Consider the following 17,250-nt stretch of genomic DNA (forward strand, 5'->3'; position numbering starts at 1 on the left):
ATGATTTCAGGGGGAGTCAAAATGGTGCCTCTTGGGAGAGTGATTGTTCACTGCCATTATCATTGAGCCACCAGCATTACCTCAGTCTCCATAGCTTTGTAGTTGTATGTTTCTCTTTCACAAGAATTGTTTCATTACCAGCAGTTATGATGCATGTAATATTTTATAATATAAAAGTTGCATTGCATGAGCAACTTGTTGAGTTTTAGTCATTTAACAATATTTGGACCTACCTTCAATAACTTTATAAAGCCGTCAGGAAAGTGTGCATGATTTAATATTGCACAGATTGAACCTGTCTGGTCCAGCATAATTTTAGATAGCCGGATGTGCACTTATGGGTGGGACCAAGTTTCCTGCAATCCCATAAAGTTTGTTTACAGCCACTAGTGCTGGTTCTGGGTGTTCTGTGCTGTTATTTAGTTCTAATTTACCTTTAAATGTTTTATAAGACTCCAGTAAGCAATGGAAGTGTTGGTAGTGCTGCTAGACCATATTAACCTTCTCTGGTTTGGCACTGGTCAGGTCCTGAGGGTGAGAGATTAGAGAGGTTCAACCTGTACTTAAAGTTTGGAAGAAGCTCTCCAAACCCTTTAATATGATTGCTAAAAGACAGAAACTTAAAAAGAAAAGCATACTACTTAGAAAACGTTAAAGATACATAGCACATCTATGGGAATTATGCATGTAGAACCCTGGTAGAATTAGACTATAAATTATGATACAGGTTGTAGTTCCTTAACTGGGACTCTCTGGTCTAGCAACATCCGTGGTCTGGCACTGACCATGTATGTTCCTGGACTACAGAGCTCAGAAACAAGGAGGTCTGGCGGCGGGTCAGGAGTTCCATAGAGGGCAACAGCAACTCAGCCATGAACCCAGTATATGTGTGTGAGGTAGAGGAGCAGGCAGCACAGTGGCTGCGATGCTCCGGTTCCAGTGGTAGGCTTGGTACTCTGGTTCCAGCAGCATTGGGGTGGCAGCATCTAAAGCAGGAGTCCAAAGTGGCATGTCAAGATTTAACCCTCCTGCCCTGGGCAGTGCTGCTCTCCCAGAGGGGAAGGGGACAACTCTTCACCATGCACCCTGTGTATCACTTTAGTCAATGCAAACCTTTCAGTGGACTACCAGTTGCTAATGGAAACTCACTGTTGATTACATAATTTCGCCTGAGTCATTTTGCTAGTGCTGCAGCTGGGGAGAATGGATTAAGAGTTTTAAACAGATTAAGAGTTTTAACTTTCTCATGTTAGTTTTTCATATTTCATTTTAAATAAAGTAAAATATTATGTCCAATAAAAATGGTTTAAATGTTTTCTTTCTTTATGGCAGAGGTCAGGAACCTTTTCTGAGTTGAGGGCCACACAAGTGAGAAGCAAAAAAACTCCTCCCCAATCCGCAACCCTCACCGATGTGGCCCCCAACTGAGACACCTCACTGTTCTGACACTCCAGCCTCATGGGGTGAGGGAAAGGGACAGGGCGGACTGAGAGTCAAGGCTTTTCATAGCCCAGATTTACTTTTCTGGGGTTCTAAAGTTAGTGAATTTTGTAGACCCTCTTAGGCTCTCAGAGAGAGGTACAAAAATAAGGGGTTCAATGTGTGGGACAGGGCTGCCAGCGAATGGGATAGGGATGCAGGAGGTGGGGTAGAGGACAAGGTCAGAAGGGCAGAGTCTGGAAGGAAGTTTGGCGACAGGAAAGAGCATGGGGTGGGGGTGCGAGAGAGAGTTTGGGAGCAGGAGGGAATTGGAGGAGATAAGCAGAAAGGGTGAGAAGGTGAGAATGCAGCCAAATAGCTAGTTGGAGAGAGAGGCAAAGAAGTGGGGACTAAAGGAAAGTGCAGCCTCTACAAAGTAAAATTGTATCCCCCTTTCACATCTTCCCTCTGCTCCAGCATTGTTCCCCTAAGCTCCATGATCCCTCCCTACCTGATCCCCTGCATCGCCCCATGCTCTTCAGTGAAATCCCTGCCCCCGAATCCTCCTTTGCTCCCTCCCCCCATACCATCACATCCCTGTGCCCCAGCTTCCGTCCCCACCCTGCCGGTGAGTAAGGCAGAATCTCTTCCCTGCCCTGCCTGGCTATTTGCCTGCAGGCTGTGGCTCCAGGACCGGGGCAGGCAGAGCCCAGGCTGCCATGGGCTGGCTCTAGCCTGGCTGGGCGCAGCAGGGCACGGAGAAGGGGCTCCTTGCCCCCGTGCACAGCCCGCAGGGAGCAGCGTGGTGTACCCTGGGCCCTGGCGCGCTACATTTGACTGGGTGGCCCGCCCTAGCCCTGCCCCCTCCCAAAGCAGGAAGCCAAGCCTGTAGGAGGGAGGGACAGGGTTAACCCCTGAGCTTCTGGGATCTGCATGCCCAGGCTGAACAGAGGCAGCCCAAGGGACTGCGCCTCTCCTGCCCCAGTAGGAAGCTGGAGCTAGTGCTCCAGCATGCAGCTGCATGGCTGAGGCTGGAGCCACAGCACGAGCTCCCCACTGCACGGGGCGGAAGGGCAGGACTGAGCTTCCAGCCCACATGCCAGTGAAAATCTGCTCTCATGCTTCTTTTGGCACATGGGCCAGAGGTTGCCAACCCTGATCGAGAGAGCCCCGGAGCAGCAGTGGGGGCAGGCTGGGGCCCTAACACTGTGGCAGCCTGGGTCAGAAGAGGATGGACTTCCCCTGATTTGGCAAATCTCCTCATTTGGGACCAGTCAGGTCCTGAGGATGCCAGACCAGTGAGGTCCAGCCTGCAGTTTGAGGGCTTTCAAGGTGTGTCTTTATTGTGTAAAACTTGGGGATACCCTCTTATATAAATGAAGGTTGTGAAGGGAGAAGTCTTTCATGTCTGAGTCATGGGTAAACAATACTTAAAGGAATTATGTAATTCAGACCTTCGTTTTCATAGAAATTTGCATTGCTTTGCAGATGATATTTGATGCAGTACTGCAGATAATGAATAGTGCTCTGGTGCCTTGGAGCACAGCAGTCGAGCAGCTGGTGAAGCAGTATTTGGAAATGAACCATGTCAAGTAAGGGAACATTCCTTAACTCCTAACACCTATCTCTTCAAAATCTCAAAGATATTGTACTCTTTTTTTGTTTTTTCTTTCGATTAGAATTCAGAGTTGAACTCTTTATTTTTAACTATGTGCCATTAGAAGAAGCAAAATTATTAATAGTGACATCTATTTGTAGAGTGAAGTTATTGCAGGAAAGTTACACGCTAATGGAGATGAAAACACTGTTACGGGGATATGGAATAAGAGACACTAATCTTTTAAAGGACAAACATATGATAATGGTAAGTGTTGAGATGTTATTTATATTTTTATTTTAATATATATTCAAATAAAAAGTACTATGCAAGACTTCGAGTGTTTTGATATGACTGTAGTGGCCAGATTTTGAGAAGATCTTAGCTTCCATTGTTCTGCTATTTCTTTTCAAAAGTCTGGCCACTTCCTTTAGATATCTAAATACGAATCAAGCTCTATTGGAAAAAAATCAGACTGCACAAAGAGAATCCAGAACAGAAAAATAAAATTAGCAAGACAAATGTAAATTTCAGTTCCCACTCTCATGCTTTCAGGCTGCATGAAAATTTAAGAACTGTTAAAATGGCTTGCGGGACTGAATTAGAAGTAGGCATTTGCATTTTATTGCTGAGAGCTGTTCGGAAAGATGCTTATTAGTTCTTCTTCGAGTGCTTGCTCATGTCCATTCTGATTAGGTGTATGCGCGCCGCGTGCACGGATTCCGGAGCTTTTTTCCCTTAGCAGTATCCATAGGGCCAGCAGGGAGCCCCCTGGAGTGGCGCCGGTATACCGGTGCATATATACCCCTGCTGGCCCTCCCACCCCTCAGTTCCTTCTTACCGCCCGTGATTGTAGCTGGAGCGTGCTTCAGGCTATTGCCTATCTCTTAGCAGCTTATCTCTTATCCGTTGTATTATAGTTTGCAGTTGAAGTTTCCTATCTAGTTAAGTAGTTGTTAAGTATTGTAAATAGTTATTTAGATAAGGGAGCAGTGGAACCCTCCCGCAAGGGGAGGGCATGCCAGGGCCCCAGGGCTTCAAACCCTGTGCCTCCTGCTCCAAGCCCATGCCCTGCGGAGATCCCCATTCTGACTGCCTAAAGTGTCTGGGCGAGGCACATCGAGCTGAAAGCTGCTCTATCTGCAAGAGCTTTAAGCCCAGGACTAAGAAGGAGAGGGACTTCCGGCTGAAACTCCTGCTAATGGAGTCGGCACTGCAGCCTCAGGGCGAGGAGCGGCCTCACTCTGCCCGCAGCGCACCGACGGCGGCACCGTCGGACAGCAGGGCACCAAGGCGCAGATCGCCGTCACTGGTGCCAAGGGCCTCCAAGAGCTTGAGGGGACGCTCGGCAGAGAGGAGTGCCCAGAAGGTGCGCCCTAAGGAGGGGCACCTTTCTTCTAAGTCCTCTAGAAAGAGGCACAGCCCGGACAAGGGCAAGAGCCCTGGGCAGCCTGTGGGGCTAGGAGAGGTCCGTTGGCCTTCCACCCCAGAAACTTTTGAGATGGCCCGGGACCTCATTCACATGGCTGTGGATGAAGGGGAGGGCCCGGTGCCGCAGGAGCGGACTGCGCCAGCGCCAGCCTCAAGTGCCCCCCAGCAGGACAGGGCCGGGTCGTGGGACCCTCTGGGCAAAGGGGAGGCCTCGGCCCAGCAGCAGCAGTTTCCCCCGGTGCCGGGGAGAACACCGGCACCGGAGCCGGGACGAACACCGGCACTGACCCCGGGCCCGCTCCCAACGGCACCGGCAGCGACTCCGGGAGCATGTGGGCTCACAACGCCGACAGCACCGGTGCTGGGTCCGGTGCCGCAGACGGCTCCCTGGGCGGTGCAGGGCCCGGCACCGTACTACGCGCCACCTGCGGTGCTGCAACAGGCGCCCCGCACGGCACCGACGCTGATGCCTCTCCCGGCACCGATCCCTGCTTACTCCTTGGGAGCACAGCAGCAGAGCGCAGCACCGATGCACGTGACGGCACCAGAGGGGTACGCACCGGTTTATCAGATGCATCCAGGCGCGGTACCGCCGCAGGAAGGGCCTCCACTCATGCCACCACCGGCACCGCGAGTGGTGCACAGGGGCAAGCCATCGGCCATGGCAGAACAACGTAGGGTGCAGGCTTCATCGGCCCCTCCCAGGTCAGCATCAGAGTACTCTTCGGAGTCGGAGGCTGAGTCAGTGGCTTCGACCGGGCCCTCATATAGGTCGCGGCCCTGCCATAGGTCCCGCTCGTCGGTCAGATCATCTCACCGGGAGCCGATGGTCCAGCAGCAGTCGCAGGGGCAACACCAGTGGGCTTTCTGGATGCCCTGGGCATACCATCAGGCCCAGGGGCCTCCCCCTACGGGGCCGGCAGCGGGGTCATCTCGAAGAAGTAGCACCCCATCTGCCACCCCCTTGACAGCCCCCCCCGCCTGGAGGTGGCTCGCCCATGGCGTCGGGGCCGAGACCCCCCCGGTTATTGGCCAGGGGGAACCGGGGCACAGATGACCGAGGAGGCAATCCCCTCAAGGGACTTCTCGTCGTCCTTGACAGACGAGGCCCTGGCCGACCCCGCACCTCAGCCCCCGTCTATGGACTCCAGGGCGCACCAGGAGCTGCTTCGAAGGCTGGCGGTCAACCTTGCGGTCCAGCACGAGGTGGTTCACGAGGACTTAGATCCGATGGTGGACATCATAGCGGCAGCGGGCCCTGGTCGAGTGGCGCTCCCACTGAATAAAACGGTGGACAAGCTGTCTAAAACCCTGTGGCAGATGCCGGCCTCTATTGCACCGACCCAGAAGGGGGTTGAGAGAAGATACTATGTACCCCAGGAGGGGCATGAGTATCTTTTTACCCACCCGGCTCCGGGATCCATAGTGGTTCAGGCCGCTGGGCAAAAGGAGCGCCAAGGGCCTCCAGGCCCCACCCCGAAGGCGAAGGAGCCTAGGAGATTGGACCTGCTTGGCTGGAAGGCCTATGCCACGGGGGGCCTCCAGCTACGTATAGCTAACCAGCAACTGATGCTGGGGCGTTATGCTTTTAACACATGGGCTTCTATGCAGAAATTTGCCAGCCAGCTTCCTCCCGAATCCCGCCAGGAATTCGGGGCCTTGACGGAAGAGGGACAAGCAGTGGCGCGTACCTCTCTCCAGGCGGCCTTGGACGCAGCCGATTCAGCAGCCCGCACCATGGCCACAGGGGTGGTGATGAGGCGTAGTGCCTGGCTGCAGGTGTCTGGCATCCCACCCGAGGTGCAGACCACCATTCAGGACCTGCCCTTTGAGCGGCCGTCCTTGTTTACATTCCAAATGTATGACGGTGGTGGCCGCGTTCCTGAGGTGGCACAGGGTCCAAGTGTTCCCATACCTGGACAACTGGCTCATAAAGGGCAAGTCTCGAGAACAAGTACTGGACCATGTCTTGAGGGCCAGGGCTCTGTTCGAGGGTCTCGGCCTCCTCATAAACAAGGCCAAGTCACTGCTAGAGCCCAGGCAAGTCATAGACTTTGTGGGGGCCCATCTGGACTCGCCTGTAGGCAAGGCGTCCCTACCAAAAGACAGATTTACGACCATTCAATCGCTGGTAGTGGGGCTGCAGGAGTTCCCGACTATGACGGCGAGGACCTGCATGAGGCTGCTAGGCCACATGGCGGCGGGCACTTACGTGGTCCAACACGCCAGGCTACGCATGCGCCCATTGCAGGGGTGGCTCAAGGTAGCGCACAATCCCTTGAGGTCGCCGCTGGATGCGGTGGTAACTATCCTTCAGGACATTCTGCGCTCGCTGGACTGGTGGAAGGACGAGAGCACAGTGTGTGCGGGGGTCCAATTCACCAAGCTGTCCCCGTCTGTGCAGCTGGTCACGGACGCTTCGGACATGGTATGGGGCGCTCACCTGGGCAACCTCAGGACGCAAGGTACGTGGTCAATAGAGGAGGCTCACCTCCATATAAATATCAAGGAGCTGCGGGCGGTCAGGTTGGCCTGCAGGGCGTTCCTTCCCCACTTACAGAACAGAGTGGTGGCAGTGCTGACAGACAACACTACGACCATGTTCTATATCAACAAGCAGGGTGGGGCGCGTTCCTCTCCCCTGTGCCGGGAAGCCCTAGATCTATGGGAACTGTGTATAGCCCACGGTATTTTCCTGGAGGCATCTCACCTTCCGGGAACCAGGAACGGGCTAGAGGACAGGTTCAGCCGTTCGATCCAGGCGCACAAGTGGGTGCTAAGGTGGGATGTACTTCACGAGGTCTTCCAAAGGTGGGGGTTTCCCCACCTGGACCTGTTGGCAACCCTGAGCAACGCCAAGTGCGGAGAGTTCTGTTCGTACATGGGGCATGGTCTGGGCTCTTGGGGAGATGCACTGCAGGTTAGCTGGCCCAGGGGCCTACTCTATGCCTTCCCCCCGTTCCCTCTGATCCACAACACACTCCTCAGAGTGCAGAGGTTCAGGGCTCGGATCATCTTGATAGCGCCAGTATGGCCTCGACAGTACTGGTTCACCACCTTGCTGGATCTGGCTGTGGAGGGCCCGCTCAGGCTACCCCTAGTGGCAGATCTAATCACTCAGAGCTGCGAGGCTGGGGTGGCTCTCCACCCGAACCTTTCATCTCACCACCTAGCAGCGTGGCTCCTCAGTGGCTCTCAGTGACGGAGCGAGCCTGCTCTAGAGCAGTCCAGGAGGTCCTCTTAGAAAGTAGAAAGCTGTCCACTAGAGCTCTTTACGAGGCTAAGTGGAAGAGGGTTACTTCCTGGCTGGAGGGCAGGACGCTCGCTCTAGGTGAAGGGGCGGTTCCGACTGTCCTGGAATTCCTTCTCCACCTGCGGAAACAGGGCCTGGCCACAGCCTCACTAAGGGTGTACCTGGCGGCCATAGCGGCCTTCCACGCCGGGGGGGGGGGGGGGGCAAAGGTCTATCTTCGCCAACCCCTTGGTTAAAAGGTTTCTAAAGGGAGTCGACAGGTTGATGCCATATGAGAGGTCTCTGGTACCGGCGTGGGACCTTAACTTGGTCCTGACTGCCCTTATGAAGCCCCCGTTCGAGCCCCTAGCTTCATGCTCCCTGACACACCTGTCTTATAAGGTAGCTTTCCTTGTGGCCATTACCTCGGCCAGGCGGGTGTCTGAGCTTAAGGCTCTCACCTCAGAACCACCTTACACGGTGTTTTTTAAAGACAAGGTGAGGTTGCGTCCGCACCCGGGATTTCTTCCCAAGGTGGTCTCACACTTCCACATGTCCCAGGATATTTACCTGCCAGTGTTTTACCCCAAGCCACACGCGTCGCCCAGGGAACAGGCTCTGCACTGCCTGGACGTTAGGAGGGCGTTGGCTTTTTATATAGATAGGACACGAGAGTTTCGTAAGTCAAATCAATTGTTTATTTCAGTGGCGGAAAGGATGTATGGGTAGCCAGTCTCAATGCAGCGTATATCCCCGTGGATTACTTCCTGCATTCGACTGTGCTACGAGGGCGCAGGTAGACCACCGCCGCGCATAACAGCACATTCCACTAGAGCCCAGGCAACGTCGGCGGTGTTCCTGGCCTGCGTGCCGATCTTGGAGATCTGCAGGGCAGCAACCTGGTCATCAGTGCACACCTTTGCAGAGCATTATGCAATCACGCAGCTGGCCAGGGAGGATGCTACTGTCAGGACGGCAGTTCTGTGTTCTGCAGAATAATAAAATAATACTTAGTCACCTTCCGACCCCGCCTCCGGAGGGGGGACATGGCTAGGGACTCACCTAATCAGAATGGACATGAGCAAGCACTCGAAGAAGAAGAAGAGGTTACTTACCTCATAACTGTAGTTCTTCGAGATGTGTTGCTCATGTCCATTCTGCATCCCACCCACCTCCCCGTGTCGGAAGGAGCCGGCAAGAAGGAACTGAGGGGTGGGAGGGCCAGCAGGGGTATATATGCACCGGTATACCGGCGCCACTCCAGGGGGCTCCCTGCTGGCCCTATGGATACTGCTAAGGGAAAAAAGCTCCGGAATCCGTGCACGCGGCGCACGTACACCTAATCAGAATGGACATGAGCAACACATCTCGAAGAACTACAGTTACGAGGTAAGTAACCTCTTCTTCTTTCCATAGTTAATGCTACCACAAGATAATGCTATATAAAGAAACTGAATACAAATGATATGATTCAGATGATTGCAAAAGAAAGAACACGTAGTTCTGCATTTTTAATACATATAGGCTACGTCTACACTGGCCAGTCTTGCTCAAGAACATATGCAAATGAGGTGTGGCAATGATTATCGCCACACTTCATTTGCATACTTAATAAGCTGCCATTTTACGCAAGGGGCTTTTTTGCAAGAAGGAGCAGTCTACACTGCTCCTTCTTGCGCAAAACGCCCAGCTTATTTTCAAATAGAACAGCTCTTGCGCAAGAGGGGATTTTGGCGCAAGAAGGAGCAAAAGCCCCTTGCACAAAATGGTGGCTCATTAAGTATGCAAGTGATGCACAGTGATATTCATCGCTGTGCCTCATTTGCATATGTTCTTGTGCAAGACTGGCCAGTGTAGATGTAACCATAGAGTTTTGCAGTTACTTCTGGTTTGATGCACTGTCCTTTTTCTTAATGAGAAACTTGGTAAAGAAAAATTCTTTTCAATACAGATCTCTGCAAAGTATTTGAAAAGCAGTCTTAGTCAGGTTCCCCTGACCTCCCAATAAATCAATGGCAGTTTGATCATTTTAGAGATGATCTCTCTGGTATTTTTCATGTCCCTTGGGTTCTGACTACAATTATGGCTATGTGTAGAATACAGACACTGAACACCCCTGCAACTATGATCTCTGGAGGGGCTATGCTGGGAGTGCTCATTCAGTGTAAACTCCAAAGAATAGAGAAGACCATCTCAAAACTGGTGGTTTAATTTAGCATTAGATTTCACCAAGTCAGTAATCAAATAACTTCTCTAATGTCTTACTTGTTACCAAGACACCAAAATGCATTTCCCTTTAAGTCAGGGGTGGGCAACAATTTTTGCATTGGGGTCTCTTCACAAATTTTGGTACATTGTCGTGGACCAGCTCTGGGTCACCCAGAAGGGACAGGGATTCAGGCAGAAGGGGTAGGACTGGGGCTTCAGGGAGAGAAAGTGTGTGTGTAAGTGAAAGACAGTGTGTGTGAGAGAGTTTGATGCAGAGTATGTGGCACAGAAACAGAAGAACATGCAGTAGTGATTGGAGGGGGTGTGAGACAGTGACACAGAGTGTTGGCTGGCTAAGTTTTAGAGCAGCCATGCTGTCTCTAAAGACAAGCTGTCCTTCTGTGTTGTCTCTCCCCCAATCCCTTCTGCATTCTGAGTTGCATGTGTCAGAGTGGGGCAGCTCTGCTGACTGACTCTCTTCCTCTACTATCCTTGCTGTACAGAGATGCAGTAGAGGGACAGGGGTATAGTTCATGCTAAAATGCTCATCTGCGCACAACAGTTTCTTTCTCTGCTCACCTCCTGGAGAGCCGCACAGCAGCACTTGCTTGGCAGATGGCTACTCTGGCGGGTGGGGCCAGCTGAGACAGTGTGGTGAGGGAGCTGCTGGAGCAGGGAGCTGGGACTGGCTGCTTGGTGGGGGGAGGCGCCCTGATCTGGTGGCTGGGACTGCTATGTGACAAGGGGGCCAAGGCCTGTTCTGGCAGCTGGGGCTGAGAACAGGACCTGCTGCATGGCAAGGGGAGGGGGGCGCAGGAGGGCAAGGTCCACTCATGGTTGGAAAATCTTAAAGGGAACCCTGGACAGCGGGGCACCTTAAGTCCAGCTCTTCCCTCCACCTCCTGTACAATTAGCAGGAGAATCCTGGAAGCAGCTTGGTTGCAGGACTATGCAAGGTTGGGATGGGGCAGCTGAATACACTCTGCCAGCTGTAAGTATGCACTTCTGCTAATCAGCTGGATGGACTGGATAGAAGACTTTAGTGAGCCGAAATGTTTGGTGAGCTGTATCTGGCCCCAGGGCTTGAAGTGGCCCACCATGGCTTTAAGCAGTCCAGCATTTGAGTTCTTCCCAGATAGTCAGTCTAATATAATGACGGTTATTGAACCTTATTCACCATCTATTTAAGTTTGACCAATCCCAAGAGGTCGAATATATTGCCCACCTGATCAGTGAATATTTCAGATCTTACCCATGTACATGCTTACAGTCAATCCTTATTAACTAAATCTAAAATGTATTAGTAAGAATTGCTATAGTTAAAGATCATTATGAATACAATTCTTACGTTAGTTTCATAGCAGAGATAGTGAGGCCGCTGACTTGTAAAAATCCATACTAAAATCAATTTAAAAAGTTATAGTGCAATAGGCTTGCCTGTGTGCAGTATGCTCAAATTCTTTCATAAGAAATTCCAAGGGTCTTGTGACTTAGACTTTCCCTGACAAAATTTAAGCAGGTCTGAGATAAAACAGGATCAGCCCCAATTTTCTTCTATTACAGAAGCAAGCTGTGGACACAGCAGAACTTCCTTGGCTTAATAGTAGGTAAAATGTGTATAAAGCTAATCCTTAATTCCTAGGCATGAACTAGAAAACAGTTGCATTCATTAGCATAGCTCTCTACATACTCAAGGAGTGTCTACTAAATCTGCACTATTGTTATCAGTATTGTGAACTGCCACCTCCCTGCTGCCAGAACTTTTCGCTGCTACAAAGAAAGGCTCTTGCATTGGGGAAAGAATTAGGAGGAAAGACTGGCAGTTCTGCTTCTAAATGTTTCCAGCAAAATTTAATATCCATGTCTGTGTTCTTGTTTCAGAGACTGGTGAAATACATCCTTACACAAGATACCCCTTCTTCTTTGGCAGATGCTTTGAAAATGGCCGCAGCATATATATTACCAACTGTGGAAGTCTATATTTTGAAGATGGTGGACCTGATTCAGCAAGATAGGGTATGAAAGTTTTCCTAGTCATTTGATCTCTATCTCTAAAAATACTTAGGAGTCTACTTTTCAGAAATGTGCAGTTACTGGAGTTCGACAGATGTGTGTAAAATTTGTATAATCCTACTACTTGCACTGATTGCAGCCAGTATTATAGTGTTGACAATCAAGCCTATATTTGTAGATTAAAACATGGGTAAGTTAAATTTAACATAGTATTCCATGAACTAATGCATAGTCAGTGAAAGCATGTGTACATTGCAGAAACAACCATGTTTTGAAATAAGATAGAAAACATGGTGAATCCTCTTTCATTCACCACCAAAAAGGATGAGAACAGTGTTCTGTGCATGTGGACACACTTGGAGTTCAACATTATCTGCTATATTTCTGAGAGAGTTTGTGTGTATCTCTATTCAAGAACTCCTCCTAAATGGTAAGAGCTAGGACCATCAAATTTGAGATAGAGCTTCGTCTTAAAACATAAAGTGAAGTAAGGATTTGGTTGTGCCCAGAAAATGGGATGTACCTGGAATGAATTTCCCTTTTTTGTATAGTATTATGAGATGCAATCGCCAGGCAGGTGAAGGGAGCTGACTGGGGGCACCTCCCACCTTCCAGACGCCCATGCCGGGAAGAGGGACCTGAAACCCAGATTTGTATGGGAACATTACTGGCTGATGCCTTCAGTAAGGAGTGAGGGAAAGTGCAGCATTTGGTACATTCCTCACCTCCCACCTTCCAGATGCCCATGGGGAGGGCAGGGGGCAGATGAACCTGGACTTGCCCCAGCAGGGGGAATATGTGCCCTTCCCATAGCTGTGCCTGCTGGAGCTGCAGCAGCCATGGAAGGTGCTTCTCACCTGGCCCCAAGCTTCTGCGGTGACAGACAGCTGGGGTAGTCCTTGCTGTCTGTGGTAGCCTATATACTGAACCCTTCATCTCCAGCTCCACCTCAAAGCAATGATTTAAATGAAGCATGTACATTTTCATTTTCCATAAAACAACAATTGATTTAAGGAACCAAGCAACAGCAGATACATCTTCTAGTTAAAAATAAAGTGCTTCAGAAATCTTCAAATAAGCTTTGCTGCAATTGCTGGTAAGTGTACTGAACTTTCTCCACACCAGCAAGAAAAGTGGTTATTTTTGGCTTGCTAGTGTTGCCATATTTTATATGGAATGTCAAAACATGCCAGTTTCCTTGTTGCAAAGAGGGCCTAAGAGTTGGAGTATCCCACACTCGATTTTTTTATAAAAAGGATTAATGAGCCACCCTGTACTGGCACAAACACCTCCTTCTGCCTCCCTATGAGTAGCACAAGGTTTGCTTTACTGGAGAGCTTTCTGATTGGACAATTTAAGTCACAGTTCACTACAGCACATCTTAATTTCTATTGATGTTTGTGGGATTCAGGAATGTGCTGAACCTTTAGCGTGCAGGAATTGAACATTTAAACACTGCAGCTTTATGATAAACTGTTTCGTCACTGAATTGCTGGTCACCTTTATCTATGATTATTTTTGCATATCAGGGTCTGGGTCTAGGATACTACTCCCTGTAATGGACCTGCAGTATGATAGGCCCTTCTGAAGAAAGGAGCCAGACAGGCCATTTCAAAAGTACAATTTCTCACCTTAAAAATCTGAATGTCACTTTTTCAACACTAACTAGCCTCTTCTATTCGGACCCAAATATGGGTTGCCATTGCATTTCAAAAGAGTCGCCAAGTGTCTCCCCAGATGGCTCTGCCCTCTCCTCTTCCCCCCGTTTTTTAATTGCCTTGGGTCACCAAGTCTTCCTCCATTGTCAAAATAGGTCCCCATCTGGAAAAGATTGGGAACCGCTGTTCTATTCCATTCGCCTATGAGCATGTGGTAATAGTAGTCATACTTGCATAGTGCTGTAAATATAGAAGCATTATACACATGCTAAGTAATCAGCTCTGCTTCTTGGAGTGCTTGCTCACATCCATTCAACATGGGAATGTGTTTGCCACATGCAGCAGTGCCAGAAGATTTTTTCCCTCAGCAGTATATGTAAGGGAAGCACCCCCCAAAGTGGCACACACATGCCATGCTATAGGGAGTGCCCCCACATCCTCTCCTTCTGTTCCTTCTTGCCACCAGTGACGGTGCTTGGAACAGTGCACTCTAGCTAGGGATGTCAATATGTAGTCCATTACATGATTAACCGATAAGCCTTGGCTTATCAGTTAATCTTATTGACTACACGCACTCCTGCCTGCTTTCTGCCTCTATATGAGGCAGCAAGTGGAGAGCAGGAGCTGGTGCCAATGAGGAGCTTTAAGCAGGTTCCCCACCAGCACCAGATCCACCTGCCTCCTCCCTACCTCCATGCTACTTCTTTTAATAGAATGGCAGCAGTAAGGAGGGTGAAGGGGGCAGGATGAAGCTGATACATGCAGGGAGTCGGCTTTTGGCTCTCTGCATGTGCCAGCTCTGCAGACCTGCCTGCCTCCCCTCCTTGCTGATGCTACTGAGGCAGTGAAAAGAGGGGGAGGGGGCAGACAGGAGCTGATGCTGGGAGAGCCAGCTTAGAGGCAGCAGAACCAGCTTTTATTAAGAGGCAGTGGGGGAGGGAGGGATTGGGGCATTCTGGGCTCACTTATCGACCCATGGGAGGCGGAGCAGCCTCTGTCTGCGGGGAGCTCAGACCCCCAAAAGACAGAGGCTGCTGCTATGGACCAGCCTCTGTCTATGTCTAACTCACGCCAATGTAGACAGATGGTGCTTCACAGCAGCTTACTTCCCCCTACATCCTCCCAGCAGCTTGTGGAGGGGGGGGCAGGGCTGCTGCCTCTGTATCAGGGAGCTGGTTTTCCGTCTCCCCTTGCGGACCAGCTACTGGCTGCCCCTCCACGCTGCTGTCTCTGATACATGGTGGCAGGGGCTCACCATGAGTGATGCTGAGAGTGTGCTGGCTGTTGAGCCTGCTCCTGAGCCTATTGCATAGTTTTATAATTGATAATATCTCGTGGTTACACAACTATTCAATTAAACTATATCTAACATCTCCAACTCTAGCCTTAGCTGTAGCTTTAGTTGAACTTTCTCTATTCAGTTTTTAAATAGTGTGTGTCTAGATAAGTACTTGTAAATAATTGTAGATTAGCAGTTTGCCAGTCCCTTTGCAGCATTTCCCAACCTTTTTCAGATGGGGACCCATTTTGACAAGTCAGGAAGACTTGGTGACCCAGGGCAATTCAAAAAATGTGTGAATGGCTCCTTAAGAGCCACCTGGGGAGATACCTGCCCACTCTTTTGAAATGTAATGGCAACCCATATTTGGGTCCTGACCCATAGGTTGGGAAACCCTGCTCTAGGCACTTAGACTGAGGCTAGGACTTGCCCCTCTCCCCAGGCTTTAAAGCCTGTGTTAGAAGCTGCAGGCTTATGCCAGTCAGTGACCCACATACTGACTGCTGAGTGAGAGAAGCATATATTTTGGACAAGTGTCGGATCTGCAAATCTTCTTGTTCTAGGACATTAAAAAGCCCTATTCATAGAGTTCACCCTCACTGTCCAAGACCAGCACTCAGAATCATCAGCCCAGCATTGGTTGTCACTCCTGGCTCTGTGTAAGATAGGCGTGGGGAACTTCAGGCCCTGGGGCCATATGGAGCCCCCAGCTTGTCTGGATCCACTCCCTGAGGCTCAGGGTATTTGTGGAGCCCGTACTGGCACTCAAGCCTCCCTACTGCCCCACTATGAGGCAGGAGCGCACAAAATGTACTAGCCAGGGCTTCCGTAGGCTCTGCTGTGCAGGGGAAATGTGGGGAGTGTCTTTCTCCTCAATAAGGGGCCATGTCCATGAGCCAAAATGGCACCCCTTCCCATGGTCCTGCCTGATGACATCAAGCCTCATCAGGACTTTCCAAAGACAGTGACAACCAACTTGGTGGAGGAGGTTCAGGATACCTCAGACTCCCTCTTTGGAGTCTTTGCCCAGGTGGTGCCAGCTAGAGAGGCCTTGCTGCTGCATGAGGGCATGGCCAAGATTGCCACGGTTCTGTGGCAGACTCCTTCATCCCTCTTGCCTCTTTCCAAAAGAGTGGAAGGGAAATACTTTGTGGCCACCAAGGACCATGAGTATCTGTATACTCAACTTGCACCAAACTCCATGATGGTGGAAACGGTCAACCACAGGGAGCATCAGGGCCAGTCTGCCCCCACTCCAAGAAATACAAAACTACAAACATTTGGATTTCTTTGGGCGTAAGCTTTATTTCTCAGCAAGCTTTCGACTTCAGGTGGCAAACCACCAAGACCTTCTTTGCCACTACAATCTCAATACGTAACAGGCAAAGTCCAAGTTTGAGACCTCACTCCAGGAAGCCCCTAGGAAAGAGTTTAAGGCTCTTGCAGAAGAGGAAGCCTCTTTAGCCAGAGCAGCACTGCAGAGGTAGGTCTATACTACAGTCCTTTGTTGGAAAAGGCTATGGAAATTGCGTTCTGCAGTTTGCATAGCTTTTTCTGATTGCTTTTCCAGAAGAGGCTTTTCCTCCATTTGGCCTGGCTATGGCTCCCAGGGTTTTCACAAAGATTATGTCAGTGGTTCTGACTTACCAGAGGCATTGAGGGGTTTAGCTATATCCCTACCTCGATGACTGGCTCATCAAGGTTCATTCTGAATCCACAAGAGCAGGCCTGCTCAGCCAGTGTGAAATTGGTGCTCCTTTAAAGTAGGAAGCCCTCAACCTGGTCTATCTACATGGCAAAGTGGACCCAGTTTTCTATATTGGCTGCCCAAAGAAGGGTCACCCCTACTGATGCTCTCCTCCAGCTGATCCTTGATTATCTCTCATGCTGGAAGAAGAAGGGTCTTGAGCTAGCTTCAGTCAGAGTTCATCTTACTACTGTTTCCATGTTTCATCCACTGATTCAAGACTGCTATGTTCTCTTGTGACATCACAATCTGATTATTTTTTTGTATTGGCCTGTACTGCATTTGCTGTGCAGCAATGTAGTCTTCAGTGCACAAGCTTCCGTTCCATTATGCCATCACGCAACACATTGGGAATGATGCAGTGTTCGACAGAGCTGTCTTGTGATCTGAATGTCCTTAAACTCCTACATGTTTCTGTAAATACTTATGTGTTGAATGGAAAAAAGACAGTTATCTGTATCTGTAACTGGTGTTCTTTGAGATGTGTTGTTCATGTCCATTCAACTTCCTACACTCCTCCACTCCGTCAGAGTTCCCAGTAAGAAAGAACTGAGGAGGGAAGGGCCAAGGAGTGCCCTATATAGTGCATGCACATGCCTTTCATGGGGTGCTGGACCCAGTCCCCTGAAGAACACCAATTGTGGAAATAGGTATTGGTGAGTTGGT

General features: G+C 50.1%; 1 protein-coding gene across 9 annotated transcripts in view; it reads left to right on the forward strand.

Annotated features, from left to right (window-relative positions):
* KNTC1 (kinetochore associated 1) overlaps positions 1 to 17,250 on the forward strand; it is a 148,432-nt gene that overhangs the window by 66,652 nt on the left and 64,530 nt on the right. For all 9 annotated transcript variants that reach the window (XM_075898678.1, XM_075898685.1, XM_075898679.1 and 6 more), the window contains 3 exons: positions 2,908 to 3,011; positions 3,178 to 3,283; positions 11,769 to 11,903. In XM_075898678.1, the coding sequence (XP_075754793.1) occupies positions 2,908 to 3,011; positions 3,178 to 3,283; positions 11,769 to 11,903 (345 nt within the window). The remainder of the gene's footprint in view (positions 1 to 2,907; positions 3,012 to 3,177; positions 3,284 to 11,768; positions 11,904 to 17,250) is intronic.

Source organism: Pelodiscus sinensis, chromosome 15, assembly GCF_049634645.1.
Source record: "Pelodiscus sinensis isolate JC-2024 chromosome 15, ASM4963464v1, whole genome shotgun sequence".
Taxonomy (NCBI): domain Eukaryota; kingdom Metazoa; phylum Chordata; order Testudines; family Trionychidae; genus Pelodiscus; species Pelodiscus sinensis.